This window comes from Harmonia axyridis, chromosome 5 (assembly GCF_914767665.1).
Source record: "Harmonia axyridis chromosome 5, icHarAxyr1.1, whole genome shotgun sequence".
Taxonomy (NCBI): Eukaryota; Metazoa; Arthropoda; class Insecta; order Coleoptera; family Coccinellidae; genus Harmonia; species Harmonia axyridis.
Genome location: NC_059505.1, coordinates 33,122,891 through 33,143,555, shown reverse-complemented (window position 1 = coordinate 33,143,555; position 20,665 = coordinate 33,122,891). Strand labels below are relative to the sequence as shown.

At 34.0% G+C, this 20,665-nt stretch overlaps 2 protein-coding genes across 3 annotated transcripts in view; one reads left to right on the top strand and one right to left on the bottom strand.

The window, feature by feature from the left end:
• Nucleotides 1-225: 225 nt before the first annotated feature.
• Nucleotides 226-3,281, bottom strand: LOC123681284 (probable ATP-dependent RNA helicase pitchoune). Of its 2 annotated transcripts, XM_045619597.1 has the most exons (10): nucleotides 3,133-3,281; nucleotides 2,975-3,073; nucleotides 2,832-2,897; nucleotides 2,624-2,695; nucleotides 2,338-2,571; nucleotides 1,943-2,257; nucleotides 1,574-1,875; nucleotides 1,189-1,512; nucleotides 563-740; nucleotides 226-483 (listed from the first exon to the last, which is right to left on the bottom strand). In XM_045619597.1, the coding sequence occupies exons 1-10, from the start codon at nucleotides 3,203-3,205 to the stop codon at nucleotides 335-337; spliced, it is 1,812 nt and encodes a 603-aa protein (XP_045475553.1). In that variant the 5' UTR covers nucleotides 3,206-3,281; the 3' UTR covers nucleotides 226-334. The 2 variants fall into 2 exon arrangements, with proteins under 2 accessions (XP_045475553.1, XP_045475554.1); XM_045619598.1 differs by lacking the exon at nucleotides 3,133-3,281 and having other exon boundaries at nucleotides 2,974-3,056.
• Nucleotides 3,282-3,553: 272 nt separating this feature from the next.
• Nucleotides 3,554-20,665, top strand: part of LOC123681280 (dedicator of cytokinesis protein 3) — an 82,238-nt gene continuing 65,126 nt past the window's right edge. The window contains exons 1-3 of the mRNA XM_045619593.1: nucleotides 3,554-3,725; nucleotides 19,412-19,689; nucleotides 19,860-20,008. Of these exons, the coding sequence (XP_045475549.1) occupies nucleotides 3,689-3,725; nucleotides 19,412-19,689; nucleotides 19,860-20,008 (464 nt within the window). The 5' untranslated portion in view covers nucleotides 3,554-3,688. The remainder of the gene's footprint in view (nucleotides 3,726-19,411; nucleotides 19,690-19,859; nucleotides 20,009-20,665) is intronic.

Here is a 20,665-nt window from a genome sequence, read left to right as displayed (position 1 = left end):
AAGTAGGTACTATCAATTATTAACAAGTTTATTACTCACAACAATATAATCTCCAAAAGAGAAAACAGTTGAATCATAAGTTGAATTATGATGATATGGGCAATATGAAAATTTTGGTAAATAGCTTATTCTGCTGCATCATTCAATTTTTCAATTCAGACTTAATTGAAAAAATTATGAATGAAAATCTAAACAAAATTAAATCTTCATTTAGGAAAACAATGCTGACAGTGAATATTACTCTTTATTCATGATGTATAAAATATATTTACAAATGAACGTTCTTATAACAAGTAATAAATTATATTTTTCACAATTTGCAATAGTTGCAAAATTATCTTGTGAATTGCCTGCGATCATTTCCATTATTTTTCTTCTGTACTTGTCGGTATACCAACTTTTTATTTTCAAGAGAGTTCAGATTTTTATAAGATCCAAAACCACCTCCTCCTCTTCTTTTCTCTGGCCTGGTCCCTTTAACATCTATAAATAAAAAAATTAAAAACGTCATTAGAGATGAAACAATATTAATGGAAAATAAAAAATAAGGTATTGTACTCACTCAGATCCACCGCTGGTGGTGTTGTGAAGCCAAAAGACTTCCCAACTTCAATTAGGTCCAACGTATTTATGTCGAATATTGTTTTCAGAGAGTGAGAGTCATATGCTCTCACATAACTCTTAAAAGCTTCTTTTGCTGACATATGTAGGAAATAATTTTTACTTATCAGTGTCTCCAACTGAAAAGAAAGGAAACTATTAATACACTCTTTCATCAAATAGTCTACACAGGACAAGAAAAAAAGAATGAAAATATGGTAATTGTCTTGAAATCTCTTTAGATCTAATAAATGGTTGGCTTTACAATCATTAGAGAAAGAATTAAGGTTTTAAAAGGACCCTAGAAATTTTCAGTTTTGGAATGTGAAAATCTGAATATTAAATAAAAAACCATGCCAGTCTACTGTTCAAATCTTCTATGAGAAACTATTGGTGCCATTCACTTAAAATTTGGCACAAAAAATTTGAGAAATTAATATATACTGATGTGTAGCTCCAATAGTTATGAATTTTTCAACAATCCCTTTTTCTTTTGAAAAATTCTTTGAATAGGGAGAAAATAATAAAAAATTATGTAAAATTAGCAGTTTTTCTGATTGGAAGAAATGTCATTAATAATACACTCACCTGTAACTGAATATTAGCAACTTTACTCCAGACAAACTCATATTCATTGAGTGGTACTCTAGCTTGTTTCAAATACCAAAGGAAACCTAGTTCCTCAGGTCTCAAAATTAGTAGTGCATGTCCACTACTTCCTTCACCCCTGGCTGTTCGTCCTACGCGATGAATGTATTCTTTTGGATCACCTGGAGGATCATACTGTACGATCCAATCAACTGCTGGAATATCAAGACCTCTAGCAGCAACGTCAGTACACAAAAGTATACCTGATTCGGCATTACAGAATTCGAAGAATGTTGATGACCGTTTCATCTGCTTTTGCTTACCCTGTGAATTTGACATGTGTAAGAATTATATGTGAAAATTAGGTTATGAGATTTCAACTTACATGTATACTCATTACAGGCATATCTATATAATTAAATAGTTCGTGATGGAATTTGACAGACATACAACTATTGAAGAACACCATGACCTTCTTCTTTCTATTTCTCTTCAAAAATGTGAAAAGAACCATCAATCTTTTTTCTGATGGACATACAACATAACCCTGTTCCAAACCTGCCACAGTAGCAGTTTCCTTGTTGTCATCTACCCCAACATATATAGGTTCTTTCTTTAGCGCAAATTTGGTCAAGGCCTCAGTTTTTTCAGTGTGAGTGGCGCTGAATAGCATAGTTTGACGATTTTCTGTAATTAAAAAAATAAACACAATCAAGTTTAGTCTAGTATGAGAAAATTATAGAGAAATACTTACTTGGTATGAGTTTTATAATCTGATTCATATCCTCTTCAAAGCCAATGTCCAAAATTCTATCAGCTTCATCAATAACTAAGCATTGCAAATTCCTATATAAGAAGTCCGGTGTGTTTTGCATATGATCTAATAACCTTCCAGGTGTCGCAACAAGTATATTGATACCTTTGGACAGTTTTTGGGCTTCCATCGTTCTATTAGCACCTCCCATAACTAAGCCATATGTAAGAGAATGGTATTTTAAAAGTTCTTTAAGGACACCAAAAGTCTGCATTGATAATTCTCTGGTAGGGGAAATAATCATCACCATAGTACCTAGATTATGAAATTATTACATTAAATTCAATCATATTTGAAAGAAAATTAATTATGATGAGATTCAGATCATAACTTACCATGTCTTGGTGATATCTTCATTTTGAAGATCATTTCTATCGCAGGTATAAGGAATGCTAAGGTTTTTCCCGACCCTGTTTTCGCTGCGCCTACTAAATCTCTGCCTTCTAACAGAGGGGGAATACTTTTAGCTTGAATTTCTGTCATTTTAGTAAATCCCATATCAACGATTCCATTTTTTGTCTCTTCACAAATATCTAGTGCTGCAAACTCTGTTTCATACGTAATCGGAACTGAAAAATGTAAGTTGAATACCACACAAAAAACGATAATAAATGAACTTACTGTTGAAGTTTGGTGCAGAATCATTGTCAGCAGATGTATTATTTTTGGCTCCCTCAGACGATTTCAGTTTTTCTGAAAATTAATCAGAAATATTAATTTGGCTTGCGTAACTATTTGATGTTTTTTAATTAAAGAATTGAATTGAATTTTTCCTTTGAAAACATATTTGTAAGAGTATTATTATCTAGTTAAATTGTATGGTACTTACTTTTGGGGGGTGCATCACCAGTGGTTTCTTCTTCACTCTCACAACCATTAGAAATATTGTTTTTTTCTGGAAGCAAAAAACAAGATTTATTTCTCTATCAAATTTAAATTCAAGTTTCAAGCATTTTCACGTGTAATACTCACTTTTCTTGGGTCGTTTTTTCCTTTCGTCATTCTTTGTAATTGTATCATCATTCTTCGCAATTGTATCCTCTTTCTTTTTTGCTATTCCATTTGATTCATCTGAAAAAAATATTTACAGATAATGTTCAAACATAAATATGACTTCTTTATGAACAAACCTTTTTTGATTCCTTCATCTTGAACTATTTTCAACTTGCGTTTTTTACCTTTTTTTCCTTCTAAGTTAGACATAATTCTAGAACTAAGAAAGCACACGTGTTTTATTCAGACCGACTATGTATGAAATATACAGGTTTGAGGTTAACTATAGATCATAGAATTTTCTGCAACTGTGTGTCACATCGTAGACATAGAAATATAATATAATTATATTTATTTATAATTTTCTTTATTTTCTATTTAACTATTAGTTATTTCAACGTTTGAAGCGACCTCTATATGTTTGGCTCATATACCTATAATAATTTATTGTTATTATAGGTCTATTGGTTTGGCTTTGTCAAATTTACCGCCATCTGTTGGAAATGATTATAACTTGGCAATTGCTATCACATTTTTGCGCGAGGTCTGCGCCGACGACCCTACTATCATTTTGACATACCAAAATTCAACAAACAATGGCTCTCGAACAGATGAAGGAGCTATTGATTTGAAGTCGAACGATGTTGCTAGTGTTTTCGAAAATGTGATAAGTTCTGTGAAATTGCCAAAAAAATGTGGTTAGCTACGAAAACGAAAAAATACGGCGTTGGTAAGCCATTTCAGTTGTTATGTCATAAGAATGTAGCAAAAACAAGTTGTATCTGACGTTTTGTATGTAGTATTTTCACCGATTTCCACGATTTTTGCACATATTCCAAACACCGTCCCTTCCTATTGTTATTGTGAAACGTTGTCATTAACTTATATATGTTATAACTTTCGTACTTCATACATTGTTTGTGTTTATTTCACGAACAACAAATAAGGTTATTTTATGCAAATTGATGATAATATAAGAAGGTAGCTCGACAGATTCTCGTTAATGATATTGTTTTTATTTGCTTAGTGAATAGTCCAAGTTCATCTACTAAGATGTACCTAGTTCGTATATCGTTTCATAAAACAGGATACTCTTAGCGGCAGACCTAGGCAATTTAAAACATCTTCGAGCTGACGGGATATTATGATTTGATAGGCCCTACAGACTTGACTTCCGGTCTCAGGAGTTGCACAGCATCATAAATACAGTTTTTAAATATTATTTCCTCTGCAACCATGATTGGAATTTTCAATTAGATTGTATAAGCAAGCATGGAGCTTCACACTTTAGAATCCCATGATATATTCTGCTATGCTAATTGATAGTTTTTTGAACAAATCTGGAAAATAAATCTTGGCCTTGTCGAAACTACTATCGGGAAACATAATATTCCCTGAATGAGAACAGATACTTACCTTACATTTCCTGCTTTTTTGTTCATTTTGTTTGTCAGCGATACTCTGCATTTAGTAGATAATAAAAATGCTATCTCAAAACATTCTTGAGTAATTACGGTAGAATGTGGGCATTCCATGAATGGAAAATTGTTTTTTTTTATTTTCGAGCGACAGGTATCAGTGAAATCTGACAGATAGATCATGAGATAACGATATTTTACAAAACAACCGCTCAACAATTCATAAACTCTTGCGGACACTTTGTCGAGGAGCGATATGTGAATTCTGTCATTTTGAAGACAGCTTTAGGAATGGGAAAACCTAGTATGGCAAAATTAATTCCACAAAAAAACAACAACACATTAAGAATCCGGTTTTTGCAATTACTAAAATACAAGGTTTTGTGCGATTCCAAAAAAATCTATAGGTCATAAATCAGATAACTTGGCTTGCTAGTGTACTCTCCTATATAGAATGCCCTTTTTCCAATAGGAATTATACAATTTGAAATGCTTAAAATGATAATACTCTGTCTTATTTTTTTACATTTATTTTATCATGTGTGTTAGGAGGTTATGCCATTTAATTATGGAAAAATCCACGTTTCAACAACGTTCAGAAATTGTTAAATTGTTTTGTCAAAATTAGTGCACATTTGTGAATACTGAGAGAATGTTTAAAGGTTGAATTTTTTCAGTTAATCGACTCAATATTTGTAGTATTTTATACAAATTTTAAAGAGGTACCAAGTACGGCTTTTGTACTTGGTACTCGTATTTTTGTATTGTGTAAAGAAAATTCCTCGGAAAAATCACTTTAGAATTTTTCTGCAAGACGACGAATATTGAGTCAAGTAACTGAATAATGTCATTCATGAATTTTTCTTAAATTTCTCTCAGTATCCACAAATTAGCTCTGATTCTGATAAAATAATTTGACAATTTCTAAACGTTGTTCGAACGTGTATCTTTCCATGATTAAATGACATTACAAACTGAACACAAATGACATAAGACATGTCATTTCAAATTGTATAATTCCTAGGTATATCTAAAAAAATTTTTTCCAGAAATGATTGATCACGTATCACTTGAATTTATGTTTTCCTGGCATGTCAAGTTTTGAAATACTTTTGGTGCAGATCCATATTAGTTTCCATCTCAGGGTAATAAACATAGATAGAGGAAGTATATATCATTTTCAGTGAGCAAATTTTTTTACCAACATGAACTATCAAATTCGACATGAAGCGAGGGGAAATGAAAACATATCAGTGATACGATATTCCACTTAATTCGCGAGTTTTTCCACAAAGAACGCACTTCTTATGTCCCATAGTGAATCGACGTTCCATATTAACTCAAAATATATTGAAATAAATACCTAAATATATCAGAAATTCAGAAAACAAACCTTGGATTTCAGCAGGTAGAAACAGAAAATAATAAATATTCTGCATACTATAAATTCGACATTTAGGAAAAATATCGGATTCCAAATATTCAAATTTGCATATTTACTCGGATATCACTCAAATAAATATATTTTATTCAACATAATATACATGCATAACGATATAGTAAAATTGTGGTTTTGAAAATATATCACAATACGACAACGTAATCTAACCATGTAAGGGGCATGTAAAAATTGCGTATAGTCCGTCTATCTATGTTTATTACTCTATTAATCTGAACCCCTAATGAAATTTTCACAATTTACGTTTTGGAATACAACAACCTTCATTATAACATATTTCATTATTTAATTTCATTGAGAAAAATCTTATTTTTCCGTCAAATAGGATTTTATTAGGAGGTAGTAGTTACTCTTGAGACACTTTTTAATTTTATAATTGAGACCTGTATGCCATACTTTATCGAAGGCCTATGGTATAACACAGAAAAGGTTTGCCTGTGTTTGTATCACTGGAGATATGAGAACGTGCCCACCTAGGTCATTGGAGATCATTACAGAACTCACACCTCTTCATCTCGTGATAGAGAGAGTGGCCTATGAGGCCACTGTAAGACTATCTAGGGAAGGTACAGGCAATGAGGGAATTAGGAACAAGAGGGCCTGGTTATCCTTTATTATTTACATACCATCAGAGAACCTTCCCAGTGACGGGATGATAAAGAAAATTAGCATCGAAAAAACCTTCATTACGATACTAAGTAGAAAAGAAGATTGGGAAAAGGAGTCCACAATACCAGGTCTCAAAAAGAATACCATCAGATGATACACATATGGTTCCAAAACCACGACTAGGACTGGCGCTGGAGTATTCGGGACTTGTACCAAATGCTCAATATCGCTAGGCCGCTGTCTAAGTGTCTTTCAGGCATAGATACTTGCAATAGAAAGATGTGCAGTCAGGCTGCAATCAAAGCACTGAGCTCACATACAGGGTGGCCATTTGAAAACGAAACAGACGAGATTACAGACGAAATAAAGTTTTTCGATAGAAATGCTCGGACAGGTCGATTTCTGTTTCGAGGGGGACAACTTAAGATGTGGGTTACGGACGCATAGCGCTTCAACCCTTGTTGCTACAACCCCCACCCCCAAATTTTGAATAGGGAAGATGGGGTGAGTGATACCTCATTTGAAAGGTATTTTTATACTGATTTCAGCACAGTAATTGTTTTTTCATTTTATGCATTAGTTCCCGAAATATTCTTAACTAAGTATTTGAAAATGAAGTGGTGTTTTCATGGCACTTGTAGTAATCGACATTTTGAGCTTCAAAACAACCATGACTGTGGCTTCCTTCCTAACTAACTAACGCATGAATATTTCGAGAACTAATGCATAAAATGAAAAAACAATTACTGTGCTGAAATCAGTATAAAAATACCTTTAAATTGAGGTATCACTCACCCCATCTTCCCTATTCAAAAATTGGGGGTGGGGGTTGTAGCAGCAAGGTTTGAAGCGCTATGCGTCCGTAACCTACATCTCAAGTTGTCCCCCTCGAAACAGAAATCGACCTGTCCGAGCATTTCTATCGAAAAACTTTATTTCGTCTGTAATCTCGTCTGTTTCGTTTTCAAATGGCCACCCTGTATCATCGATTCTAAGATGGTATTGGAGTGCCGAAGAAAACTCAATGAATTAGGCAAGAATAACAAGGTCTCTTCAATCTGGGTTCCCGGCCAGTCTGGAATTCGAGGGAATGAAGAGGCCAACACACTTGTTAAAAAAGGAGCACAAACTCTTCTCACCGGCCCAGAACCTTTCTGTGGCGTAGACAAATGTACCTACAAAAAAGATTTTCAGGATAAGGAAGAAAATAAAAGAGAAATACTCTGGCGGAATCTTCCTGGTTTGGATCACTCAAAAAAGTTTCTTCGAAACTTTGACTCTACGAGATCCAAGAAGTGTCACTGGATTCCTCACGAGGCATTGTCGCCTTAGGAAACACCTCATGAGAATGGGTCTAACAGAAAATTACGAGTGCAGATTCTGTGGAGGGGAGGAAGAAACTTCGGATCAACTGGTGACGGAATGCCTCGCCATAGCTAGCCAACTCAAAACCTTCTTTGGACACTTGTAGAAGTGAGGAAATGGCCTCATTGAAGCCATCCCAGATATTGGAGTTCATTAGAGCTCTGGAACTGGAGGGCGAGCTTTAGATCTCGTTATGGAGGGAATAGCTCCGATGGGGGACACAATAGACCATAGTCGCAGTGAAACGAAACCTCCTTACTTAAATCTTAAATCTCTTTAAATCGTATATCACATAGGTAATCATGAAGTTGAATAGTTATTTATAATACAAGTGCAGAAGGCATTGATATTCTTCCACGAGTTCAAAATTCAAAAACGAGCCACGAAGTGGCGAGTTTTGGAATGAACGAGTGGTAGAATGAGCCTTCTGTACGAGTATTATACATTATTTTCTCTAATTCTGTGGTTATTCCGTTCATTCTTCCACATCTTGTAGAACAAAATCGTGCGAGAATATATCAGAAACGCACAGTTTTCATGGTTATATTTTATTATTATATGTTGGTACTCCGAACTTTCCGCCATGGCTTTATCTGTCAATTCATCGTTCATTTGCTTTAAAGAAATCAGTTCTGCCAATCAACATTTTTCAATGCGAAAATTACTATATGATATTTATGAAAATATTTCATTAATTTTCATAAAAATGCAATGAATTAGAGAAAATAATGTATAATACTCGTACAGAAGGCTCATTCTACCACTCGTTCATTCAAAAACTCGCCACTTCGTGGCTCGTTTTTGAATTTTGAACTCGTGGAAGAATATCACTGCCTTCTGCACTTGTAATATAAATAACTATTCTCTAACTCATTGCATTTTCATTGAAATTAATGAAATATTTCCGTAAATATAATTTAGTGGTTTTTGCATTGAAAAATGTTAGTTGGCAGAACTGATTTCTTTAAGGCAAATTGATGAATTGACAGATAAAGCCGTGGCGGAAAGTTCGGAGTAGAATAATAAAATATAACCATGAAAACTGTGCGTTTCTGATATATTCTCGCACGATTTTGTTCTACAAGATGTGGAAGAATGAACGGAATAACCACAGAATTAGAGAAAACATATTTCTTACAAAAGATTCTGTACTATTCACGTCCATGTTCAAAATCGATTATTTGTTATTTCTGTCCAAATCCCTGTGATAAATTGCTCGATATTTCTTACACTTCTAGTTCTAACATTTTGTATGATCATCATTATTTAGTTAGGTCTTTTTTTGCGAAGAGTCATGGCTAAGTGATTATGTTCGATTCTTCGTCACAGATGATCTGGGTTCGAGTTCACCGTGTTCTGATATTTTTTCATTTTGTTTATGGTTTTAGATTTTTTACGGGGAAATAATAAACCATAGCGTTAAATTTGCGGTGTTCTTTTTAGTTTAAGTTCAGTACATAAAACATACTTCTTTACCCTGTAGGATTATTATAGGACCAAGCTCAATTGTTTGTTCTTCGGTGGGCTATTAATAAGTTCAATGTATCCTGCCACCAGATTTTTTATATGCTGAATACTAATGAAGGATCAGATTCCAAACCGTACTTGGTACTGGTAGCATCTACGTTGCTTTGTTGTCTTCGTACTTTTGCAAGTTTAGCATTTCCTTCGGTTTTAACATTAACGAGGCACATACTGAGCATTTTCTATTTTACTACTTTCAATTACATCGGAATGCGTATACGGAATTTTTTGGTCGATTTTACGATTCAATTGAAAATTGTGCTGGAATTTCGTGGCGGATAGGAATTCGAATAAAATTTTTATCACTTATAATGATATTTTATGTTACACTGATCGATTGGAATGCAGTTAAAAAAGATCAGAATAGGAATACGTAACGATTTTTTCTCTGTACTTGCATAAAAAATATGGCGTTGAAGACTTCGAGCGCTCAACATTCATGCACTTGATGCGCTCTTGGAGACCACATAATATGTAAATCAATTAATCCTATGCCAGTGCCATACCTCTTTTTTCTCGTTAGTATCAAGTAAGATGCATAGAATACCTGGTGTGTTTACTGATTCGATTTTGTTTCAGACTTTTTGAGAGACCCACCTGTTGCTTTGGTGGTCTGCTCCACCAGAGTGCTGTAAGGTGGCGCTCTTTAAAATTTTTCGAATTCCCGCATCTGCCTGGTGCCGTTTATAAAGGAAATACTGATTTTAGACACTGCAAACATTCACAATAAATTACAATTCAGTTCATATCGAATTTTTACTCAAATGAATGGAATATAATGACAGACCATAGAATATAAAATATTATTGTTCTATACTCAAAGTTCACGACAAGAGCGTAGAAATAGGAGGATACTGGGGGTAATTACAAATGACAGATTTTCGGATCATTTTAAGAAAAAAAGTCCTATAACATGAGTCCTCAAACATTTTGTTTTGAGATACATATGTTGTAGTTCAAGTTATTTTCTCGTATAACCTTCCCTTCACAAGATATTTAATATGAATTGGCCATAGATATTTCAGTTTAAAGTTTTCACTATGTGATATTCTAATTTTGAATGCAAATCTACAGGGTGATATATTTTCTGGAAGGATGCCTGCTTCCTTCCTCCAAATCTATATTTTGGTGAATGGCTGTTAGTTTAGAAAAATGTAGAAAAAAAAATCTGGTCCAGTACTACACTTTTTGGTTTGTTATAGTTTTGTCGTATCTGCTATCGATTTCGAGAAAAATCTCTAGTAATTCTCAGGAAAATCCAAATTATTATAAAGATCCAGCTAGTAAGCTCTAATGAATGCATTAATTATAAGTTTTGGTATTTATTTACCTAATCTGTAGATTAATGAATATTTGATAAACTGTACGACACACTAAAAACAACCTGTATATTGAAAGCAAAGCCTTTGTGGGCTCATATTCTTGAAACTTTTTTTTTCTCAAAATTATCCAAGTAATTTCTCATTTTCCTTCATAACTCTTATTTGAAAACAAGGTAAGAACAACCGAATTAGTAACAACAAAAATTATTTCGAGTAATTTGGTTCAAACTTCGTTATCAAACTTCTTTTTCTAACATTACAGATATGAATAAAAGTTGTCATCAAAAATTTTTTTTTCGATTATCCCTCCCCAAGAAAAAAAAAATCTACGCCCTTGGCTCACAAGAGTCGAGAATTGAGAGAAATGTCAAATGTAAACGATGTATGTGCCATCTGAAAAGCCCGCGATCCCTCGAAATCAAGTAGGTATAAATCCGAAAAATCTCCCGTTTTGTCTGAAAGTTTTACAGGTATAAGTAGACACACCAGGTATTCTATGCATCTTAGTATCAAGCTTCAAAAGATGCATGTCAAAATTTCTGAACATAGAGTTAAGTCTGGATCGAGATATTGAAGCTACATTTGTTGTTATTTGAAAACTTGTTGAAACGAGTTTCGTGTGTTAATAAAACACTGTTTTCGATGGGAAAAAATAGTGTACAAGCAGAGCAATTGCTTGCTAAGTGTTATTCAAGCTCTGCTCCATCAGCAACAACGGTAAAAAGGTTCTCTTGGGAAAAAAAATTTGCTCTAATGATGAAGTGATTGCCAAGTTCAGGCTCATTTCGAAGGCAAAGTCGAATCTTTCTATAGAAAAAGTATTGAAAAGTAAAAGGAGCTTTGAAGTACATGTATCACTCTCGAAGGTGATTATGTTAAAGAATAAAGTAGAATTTTTGAGAAAAAATATGTTTTTACTAGTTCAGAGGGATTACCACTATGTGGTTTTTCGCGTATCATTCAAACCTTGGTACCCATTAATTTCCCCTCTGGCGTTCCTACGATTACCATATTTGTATGTTGTCGAAGTTGTACATTCACTCCATCTTCTTTCATTTTTCGAAGCAAATAAGCAGAGGGCAGCACTGTAGGACGACTTTCACAAAATTATAATTTGATCTCTTTTGTAATGATTTTTGGTAGGTTGTTTTTCAAGACTATTTTAAAAATATATCAGTGCTTTGTGTAGGGTGGGCAAAAAAGCGAGGTAAGCGGCTATATCACAGGATCCACTCATCGTAGAGACTTGCAGTAAAAATTTTTACCACTAAAGTGAACAAGAGAACACACTGGAAATTGTTTTGAAGTTCATACCTCTACCGCTAGGTGGCGTAATAGCTACCGTCGAGTAGAAAAATGAATTTTACTCGAAAATGTTTCATATGAAGTTGAAGAAAAAATATCATCACAGTAATCCTTAGAAAATTCTCTATCTGTTTGAATTTTCACTTTCTATTTTACGACATCAAATAAGGGTAGGTGAAAGGAAGAAATATGACTGATTGAAACGCCTGTAACTTCAGTTTGGCTCAACATTTTTGAGCAAATTAGATCTCGTCTGAAAGATAATATCTTGTTGATTGAGGACAAAATATACTCATGATAAATTTGTTTTTGCTGCTTTCGATAGGGGGCGCTGAGTCAGAAGTTCATTGTTTTGTTCATTTTACTCCGAAATTTCAAATGTAATGATAGGATTTTCTTAACTGAAATAGAAATTCCATTAAATTTGCATGAAAAAGCCTGATGGTCGCAAAGCGATAATTTCAGGCGTTCTGAAGTTATGGCCAAAAGAAGATATTCTTCAACAGATGCACTGCGAAAAACCAAATTGTGTCTTTAGGTGCTGACAGCATTAGAATTTTTGAGATCTTATTTGGAAAACCGGAGACAGATTGTGGATCTAAATGGGAGTATGTCATCTGTGAGGGGGATCACGTCGGGGGTGCCCCAGGGATCTATGCTCGGACCAATCTTGTTTCTGATTTATATCGACGACCTAGTGGATGGCGTGACGGCGGATGAAGAGGTGCTTTTTGCCGATGACGTCTCATTCCTGAATAGAGCAAAGGATAGAAAGTTACTCCTAAATAAGTCAGCTAATTCTATGGAAGGGGCTGTTCAATGGTTTAACAACAATGAGTTAAAAGTTAATACGGACAAAACACAGGAATTAGTAATAACTACAAAATTCCACAACATTGAAAATATTAATCTACTGGGAGTAACAATTGGAGGGAATTTGACTTGGACACAACATATAAATGAGTTATGTAAGAAGCTTTCGACTGCTATATTCTCCATAAGACAGATCAGGAACTTACTGACTGAGAAAGAAGCGCTTCTCACCTATTTCACGCAATTCCATGGAAGAATGACCTACGGTATAATCCTCTGGGGGTCGTCTCCCGATGCTGATAGGATCTTCATAAAGCAGAAGTATGCCCTAAGAGTGATGTTTGGGGTTGATCGGATGACCAGCTGCAGGCCGTATTTCAAGAGATATGGCATACTCACTGCTCCATGCTGTCATATTCTCGAGTGCCTCCTGTATGTCCATAAACATAAGAACACCCTTTTGAAGCACTCCGCTGTACATGACCACCAAACAAGAACCAGAGACAAAATTGTTATCCCCATGCATCGACTGAAGAGGACGCAGAATAACTACATTTTCCACGGAGTGAAAATGTATAATAAACTTCCAGAAGGGGTCACCTCACTTCGAGATGAAGCTTTCAAGAGGATGGTCAAGTCGTTGCTTGCCAGGAATGCCTTTTATTCGATAGATGAGTTTATGTCTCATCGGTTCTAGTCGGTCAGACTGTATGTCTCTATATGTTATATGTCGAATTGTTTTATACATGTATATATATATGTATATTTTGTAAGTTATTTTTACTCTTGTATGCTATACAATTATTTTGACATGCCCTGTAAGGTTTTTTGAGGGAAATAAATAAACTATGAAACTATGAAACAGAAATCCCGTCAAATTTGTATGAAAAAACCAACAGGTCGCAAAGCGATAGCTTCAGGCGTTCTGGATTTATGGCCGAAAAAAGATATTCTTCATCTGATGCACCGAAAAACTAAATTGTGTTTTCTTTCGGCCATAACTCCAGAACGCCTGAAGCTATCGCTTTGCGATCTTTTGGTTTTTTCATACAAATTTGATGGGGTTTCTGTTTCTGTCAGAACCTAATGACACAATTTGGTTTTTCGCAGTGCATCAGTTGAAGAATATCTTCTTTCGGCCATAACTTCAGAACGCCTGAAATTATCGCTTTGCGACCTTCAGGTTTTTTCATGCATGTATAGATTATTGTTTAAAGCAGAAAGTACCATAAAAATCTGTGATTTGTAAGAAGAAATATCTCTTATTTCGTTTTCAACTGAGCAACCACTTGGTTGTGTTCCCTTTTAAGTCCGGTAGCTATTGAGGGACCCTCTATGTTTATTACTCTGAGTACCAGCCCAAAAACCGCACCAACATTGACAAGTTCGAATGGAGACGTTTTTTAACAATCTTTCTTGGATTTTCCCTGTCCCAAATAAAACAATGCTTTTTAGCGTAGCCGAGGTGAACCGAAGATGATTTTTCGATGAAAATCCATTTTGATGCATTTCAAGGGCCCAATCAGCAAAGATACGATGTTGTTCGTGATCGACAAGCTTGAGTTTTTGTATTAACTGAACTTTGAAAGCCTTAAGATCTAAGTCTTCATGCAAAATACGGTGTTTTATTGTTTGTGGAATGTCTAATTGCCAAGATCGAAGAGGAATCGTTAAAATTGGATTTTAGTCAACACAACGGGCTAAAGCAGCAATATTCTCAGCTTTTCTTGAGCAACACATACAGTTTTGACCGATTAGATTTTGTTTTGCCAATTTTGAGAATATTAGTTAAGCTTCTGATTGGCTAGGATTGGGTTTTAATTGATGTATCCTGTCAAAATCATAGGAAAAAAGATCGAAATGAAAAGTATGACATTGCGGCGCCGCCACGAAATAAAACTAATATTTTCAATTTGGTCGAATGTCATTCCATTCAAAAATTGACGAGTGCATACACCATGTTTTTAGACATCTTGATAGCAGGCTATTCAAAATGTACTTCTTGATGAAAACCCTGTGTATATTATCAAAATGATTAGAAAACCCTTTATAACATAATTATTTCCATCGAAAGAATTCAAGTAATGAATGATGATATAATATTTCGCTTTGTGTCCCTTGAATTGGTTCATGTTCGATAAAATATTTGAACAAAAAAATAAAAAAATTTTAGTTTCTTGTTTTGTGTGTAAATTTTCCAGCTCTTTTGATGGCTTCTTTATTATGAGTGTTACGAAATTTTGCGGAAATCCGATACCTAGCCTTGTTTATATCTTTTTCATGCTATTCCTAAAATAACAACGGATTTCCATATAAACAAGCCTAATCTGCACTAAAAGAAATCGCGGAACACGTCATGTTGATGATTCACTAAAATTCGTAATACATAATGCTACTTTCAACAAACATTCATTGGTTCCTTCAAAAATAAAAATATGTGTAGTTAATTGCGTTGTAACAATTAGTACTGGTTTTCATGAACCCTTTTGTTCGTTGAAATAATCTGTTCATTGAGTTTATGTGCTTTCTGAACTGCATTGCTGATATGGCTGCTCTATCAGAAGTTGTGTACCGTTATCAGATCAGAATTCTTTCATTTCCTTGTATTGATTATCTTTTTTTTTTTCAACCGCCGCTTGATTTGAAAAAGTTTGAATTGAGGAAATAACAAACCACAGAATGATGCTGTTCCGATGAAATAACTTCTCCAACATCAATTGATGTGGAAATAATAAATGTTTTTTATTCTTTATATGATAACAAAAATTCACAAAAAATTATCAATAGTAAAACATTGACGTTGTTACCGTTGCAGGCGAAAAATAAGCTAGTTTTGATGCAAAGAAATCAAGTGTTTGAAATTGTTGTATCCTAGTGTCACTCCAAGAAAATGACACAAAAAAAATTTTAGGTTTTATCCATTAAAATACATATTTCATTTTTTTTCAAATTCACGAATATTTTTACATGAGAAAGTTATGTGCAAAATGGGCGCCGTGCAAGCTCACAATCGATAAAAAGCAACAACGTGTTAATGATTCTGAGCGGTGTTTGAAGCTGTTTAAGTGCAATAAACCTGAATTTTTGCGTCGATATGTGACAATGGATGAAACATGACTCCATCATTTCACTCCGAAGTCCAATTGACAGTCAGCAGAGTGGACTGCACACGATGAACCGAATCCAAAGCGAGGAAAAGCACAACAGTCGGCTGGCAAGGTTATGGCAAGGTATAATATTCATTGATTACCTCCAAAAGGGCCAGACCATCAACATCGACTATTATATAGCGTTATTGGATCGTTTAAAGGATGAAATCGTTAAAAAACGGCCCTATTTGAAGAAAAAAAAAGGTGCTGTTTCATCAAGACAATGTGCCGTGTCACAAATCAATGAAAACTATGGCAAAATTGCATGAATTGGGCTTCGAATTGCTTCTGCATCCACCGTATTCGCCAGATCTGGCCCCATCGACTTTTTCCTATTCTCAGACCTCAAAAGAATGCTCGCTGCAAAGACATTTAGCGCCAATGAAGAAGTAATCGCCGAAACTGAGGCCTATTTTGAAGCGAAAGACAAATCGTACTACAAAAATGGTATCGAAAAGTTGGAAGATCGCTATAATCGCTGTATCGCCCTCGAAAGCAACTTTGTTGAATAATAAAATCGAATTTCGCCAAAAACTGTGTTTTACAATGGTAGACTGGGGATTTTTCAATTGGTCTGTTATGAGGCCATCTAAGTTCCAAACAGGAAGCTCATACCAAATTTCATCAAAATCTGATAATATTTGTAGATGTCAACGTTGTTGAAAGATTTCGCGAACACACTGACCGACAGACAGACACGAAATAAAGTTGTTTAAAATGGCTTGTAATTAAATTTTTGGCAGACATTTTGAAATCGGAAACCAAACATTTTTTCATCCCAAAAGTAACCACAAAGCTTCCTCAACCTTCGGTAGATTAAAAAAAAAATTGCATATACTTTAAATTAATGCTCAAGGCTAGTTGGGTAATAGTTGAATTGTTTTCAAAAGACGAATAACCAGGTGGGTTTCTCAGTTGAGAACAATAATCGCGAATTAAATGATGATTCATTTACACCTAACTCCTAGCCTCTTAAGGATAAGAGCGATTACTCTAAGAAAATCTTTGTATCCAGCATTTAGAATCTTTTTTGTGTTTTTCTTTCATCAAATAGTTAACTTTGCACATCAAGCTTGAAAAAATTATTTCTACGGTTGAATCGGATGATCTTTATATACCTACTCACATATTCTGTAACAAGAAAAATGCAACACGTTGGCGTTGGAATTTTGTGAACTTGGCAGATATGTTAACTACTTCAGGTTGTAATTGCTTAAAATTTAATTCAAAATAATTTAGTAGCCATGGAAAGTTTGACGTTTTACTTGTTATAAACGAAATTATCACAAGAGCATAGACAATATTCAATTATACACCGAGTAACGCGAAAAATCACGAGAGCTCGAGTGGTGTTTCGCGATTGACGAGGTTCTTATAATCGAAATATGTATATTATCTTTGCTCGAGTTGGTATTCGTTACGATCAAATAAATCCCAATATGGCAGGAGGCGAAACAAATCATACTACGTCGTCAAGGGTATATACACTTATCAATACGACGTAACTATGGAAAACTTACGGATTCTATTGGTTCATCAGAATATGAGCTATATAATCTAGTATATGTTTTGAATGATTAAGAAGATTTCGCTATTGCGTGGGATGATATGATAGGTAGTAGACTGAAGCAATAAACAAATCCTCCACAAGTACTAGAAACTCTCTGGTAAGAATAACATATTGCTTCGGATGCAATACCTCAGGATGAAATCGATAACCTGGTGGAATTCATCCCAAAAAATTGTCCTTATCTTTAGTTTAATCTCCTCGAAATTTTGATCAATTACTACACTTGACTAGTTGAATATTTCTGCCAAGTTTGGTAATCTCCTTGGTGTTGCAGTTTGTATTTCGCAGAGTATATTTTTATAATTTTATTCATAGGAGCGAGGAAGACTCACTCTGACAAGTGAAAAATACTAAAATATTGAAATTTTTCCCGAAAAAAGTTCTTGATTATTCCATAAAATGTTTTTCCCTTACTGCTTTCTTGAAACATTTAGACTCATTGCTTCATTTTGTGTTTCATAGTTTTCATTATTATAAATCCCAATTTCGACAACCAGGCATATTTTTCTGCCTTTGGGCATTACCTTCTCGATTACCTGATTTGAATTGGATAAACAAATTTCATTTCAGATTGAATAATCTGATGTTTAGTCGTCGACTATTTCTTCAATCTATATCTATATCGGTTTATTTTTTCATTAAAACTATCAGAAACCTAAAATTAATCTTGACCTTACCCGGAGGAATATTAGACTACATTTTATTGCACTTTATCTCGAATTTCGAGAGCAAAGTTCTTTCATGCTATTATTTAATAGTCCCCTATCTTAGTTTTCAAATAAATTCATTTTCACTTTGAAATTCATCACATGAATAGGGGAATATACCTGATTCATTTAAAATCGACCTTGTCGTTATATGGATCATGCAACCTTGAATTATGTTCTTATATCGATGCATCAGAGTTGTTATAAAAGGATGCTGGATCTATCTACATGGTACTACCTTATCTCCAGCGATATCAAAACAGTTTGAAAATATTCCAGTAGATGATCTAATTTTTAGCATAATCTACGATAATGATTTGATACCAAACAGATCATTGATTAATTTGGAATCATTTGGTTTTCTTTGGATCATTTTTGCTTTCTTCCTAATATATAAACACTTGTTGTCCTTTGAAGTGAAGAACGCCCCAATGGTGTCAGTTCTTATAACTTTAACGATAGTAATAGTTCCTTCTTTTGAAATAACATCAAAAGAAAATTTTCTTATTTGTTTTTTCTGGGAAAAGTTATGGATATGATTTTTTCATACTGTTCTTAATGTTAGTAGTATGCTTGCTTAGTTTCACACTAGAGTGTAATCAATTTTTAATGAAGCTAGGTTAATAAACTTCTATCTAATGAACAAATATAGAATGATATATCAAAATTTACCTCGAGATAATGCTGATAAGGTGTCATATTTACATATTATTTACACTTGTTTGCAGAATTGATTTAGGTTGATAATAGAAAAAATTGCCAATAAATTTGATAGTACCTACTTCTTGAAATTATAAGATCAATTTATTCAAAATTGAAAACCTCTACAATTTATGCAGTTAGTATTCTGAAAAAGAGGTATTATACTCATATAAAAATAATTTGATAATGGAACAACAACATTGTTTTCAATGTGTAAAAAAATTATACGGAATGGTATAGGAGAATATCAATTAGTTAATTACACACCAAGGGTGATTTTTAACCATCTAATTCATCGTAATTTCATAATTAATAGCACTCCTCTGCTCTGTTAATACTGACAGAATATTTCATAGAATTAAGCACATAATCGAATATTATATTTTCAACGTTAATTAACAATTTTCTCTGAATTATTTGATGGAATAAGAAATTCAAAATATTTTTTCTATTCAACTTCCTTTTTTTTCCAGCCATATATAATTGGAAAGGTGAAACTCGACTGGGTCTGTCACTAGAAATAGGAGAAACAGTGCAGATACTTGAGGAATATCCAGGTTGGTACAGAGGGTTCACCACAAAGAACAGATCAGTCAAAGGCATCTTCCCACAATCGTACATCTACTTAAAGAATTGCAAAGTCGATAATGAAGGTCTCTTCGAAAGTGTAGTACCGATAGAGGATCCTGTCATTAGAGAGGTTACTTTGGTCCTTCGAGAATGGGGGGATATATGGAAGAAATTGTTTGTGGTAAGCATGATGATATGCTTAGTTTGTATTATTTCACAACTGGTTTCATTTATATGATATAGATGGCGCAGTGAATAGAAATCTTCAATTTTGGAGTTCATTACAATTTTTTGTATATTCTTCAGGCAAATTCAATTCGAAATATTATTCATAGACTGTTTGGCTTTCAGAACAAAGAGAACTACAAGTTCGAAACAGTTGGAAAGGTTATGAGAGACCTTTTAGAATGGCGGAGGCAGTTAGTTTCTGGGACTCTAACTCATGATCAAACAAACGAGCTGAAACTGAAGATTATAGGAAAAATCGATTGGGGGAACAGGTGAGTTCGATTTGCATGTTTATTTTTGAATTTCAGGTGAGAACAAACTCGTTTATGAATATTCTAAGCTATTTATATATTAACTGGTTTTTAAATTGGTGAATGCGGTCTATTGACTTATTATTTCATTTCAGAATCAATGTGATAAAAAAAAATAAAACGATTTCGGTTTCTTGTTAGAGCATTATCAAAAACAAGAATTATCCTTGTATGACTTCGAGTAGGATGTCTAGAAATACTGGCGTCCCCACAAAGTCTGATATAAAACTGGTGACTCTTCTAGCGATCAACCTTCCTGGAATTCGAAGAGATTGCCAGTAATTCACTTGATTGCCGCAATTTTTCTTATAGCGCTCACATCATTTATGATGTGGCGCCACCTATGACCTGAGTTCGCGTCGCCTGATTCGTCATAAACAAAATCTAATCAGTGGACACATCAGTATTTCTAGATATTTAACTTTGAATTATGTGATTTTGGCTAACCATACGTTAAATCTTCAATCATAAACTGAAAAAATTAATTGTTGTCGTTATCAAGTTGAAACTTGAATTCATTGAACTTTATTTTAGCTGTTTCTCTGCTCAGCGTTGTAATAGTTTCATCTTTTATATGATTGAACAGTAGGTATTATATATAGAGGCTTATATAAGTAA

Excerpts from the sequence above, each read along its gene's own strand:
- LOC123681284 (XM_045619597.1), bottom strand. The coding sequence starts at position 3,205 with ATGTCTAACTTAGAAGGAAAAAAAGGTAAAAAACGCAAGTTGAAAATA. Across the intron at positions 3,074-3,132 it reads AGATGAAGGAATCAAAAAAG|ATGAATCAAATGGAATAGCA; the intron begins GTTTGTTCATAA and ends TATTTTTTTCAG. Across the intron at positions 2,258-2,337 it reads GAAGATATCACCAAGACATG|GTACTATGGTGATGATTATT; the intron begins GTAAGTTATGAT and ends TTCATAATCTAG.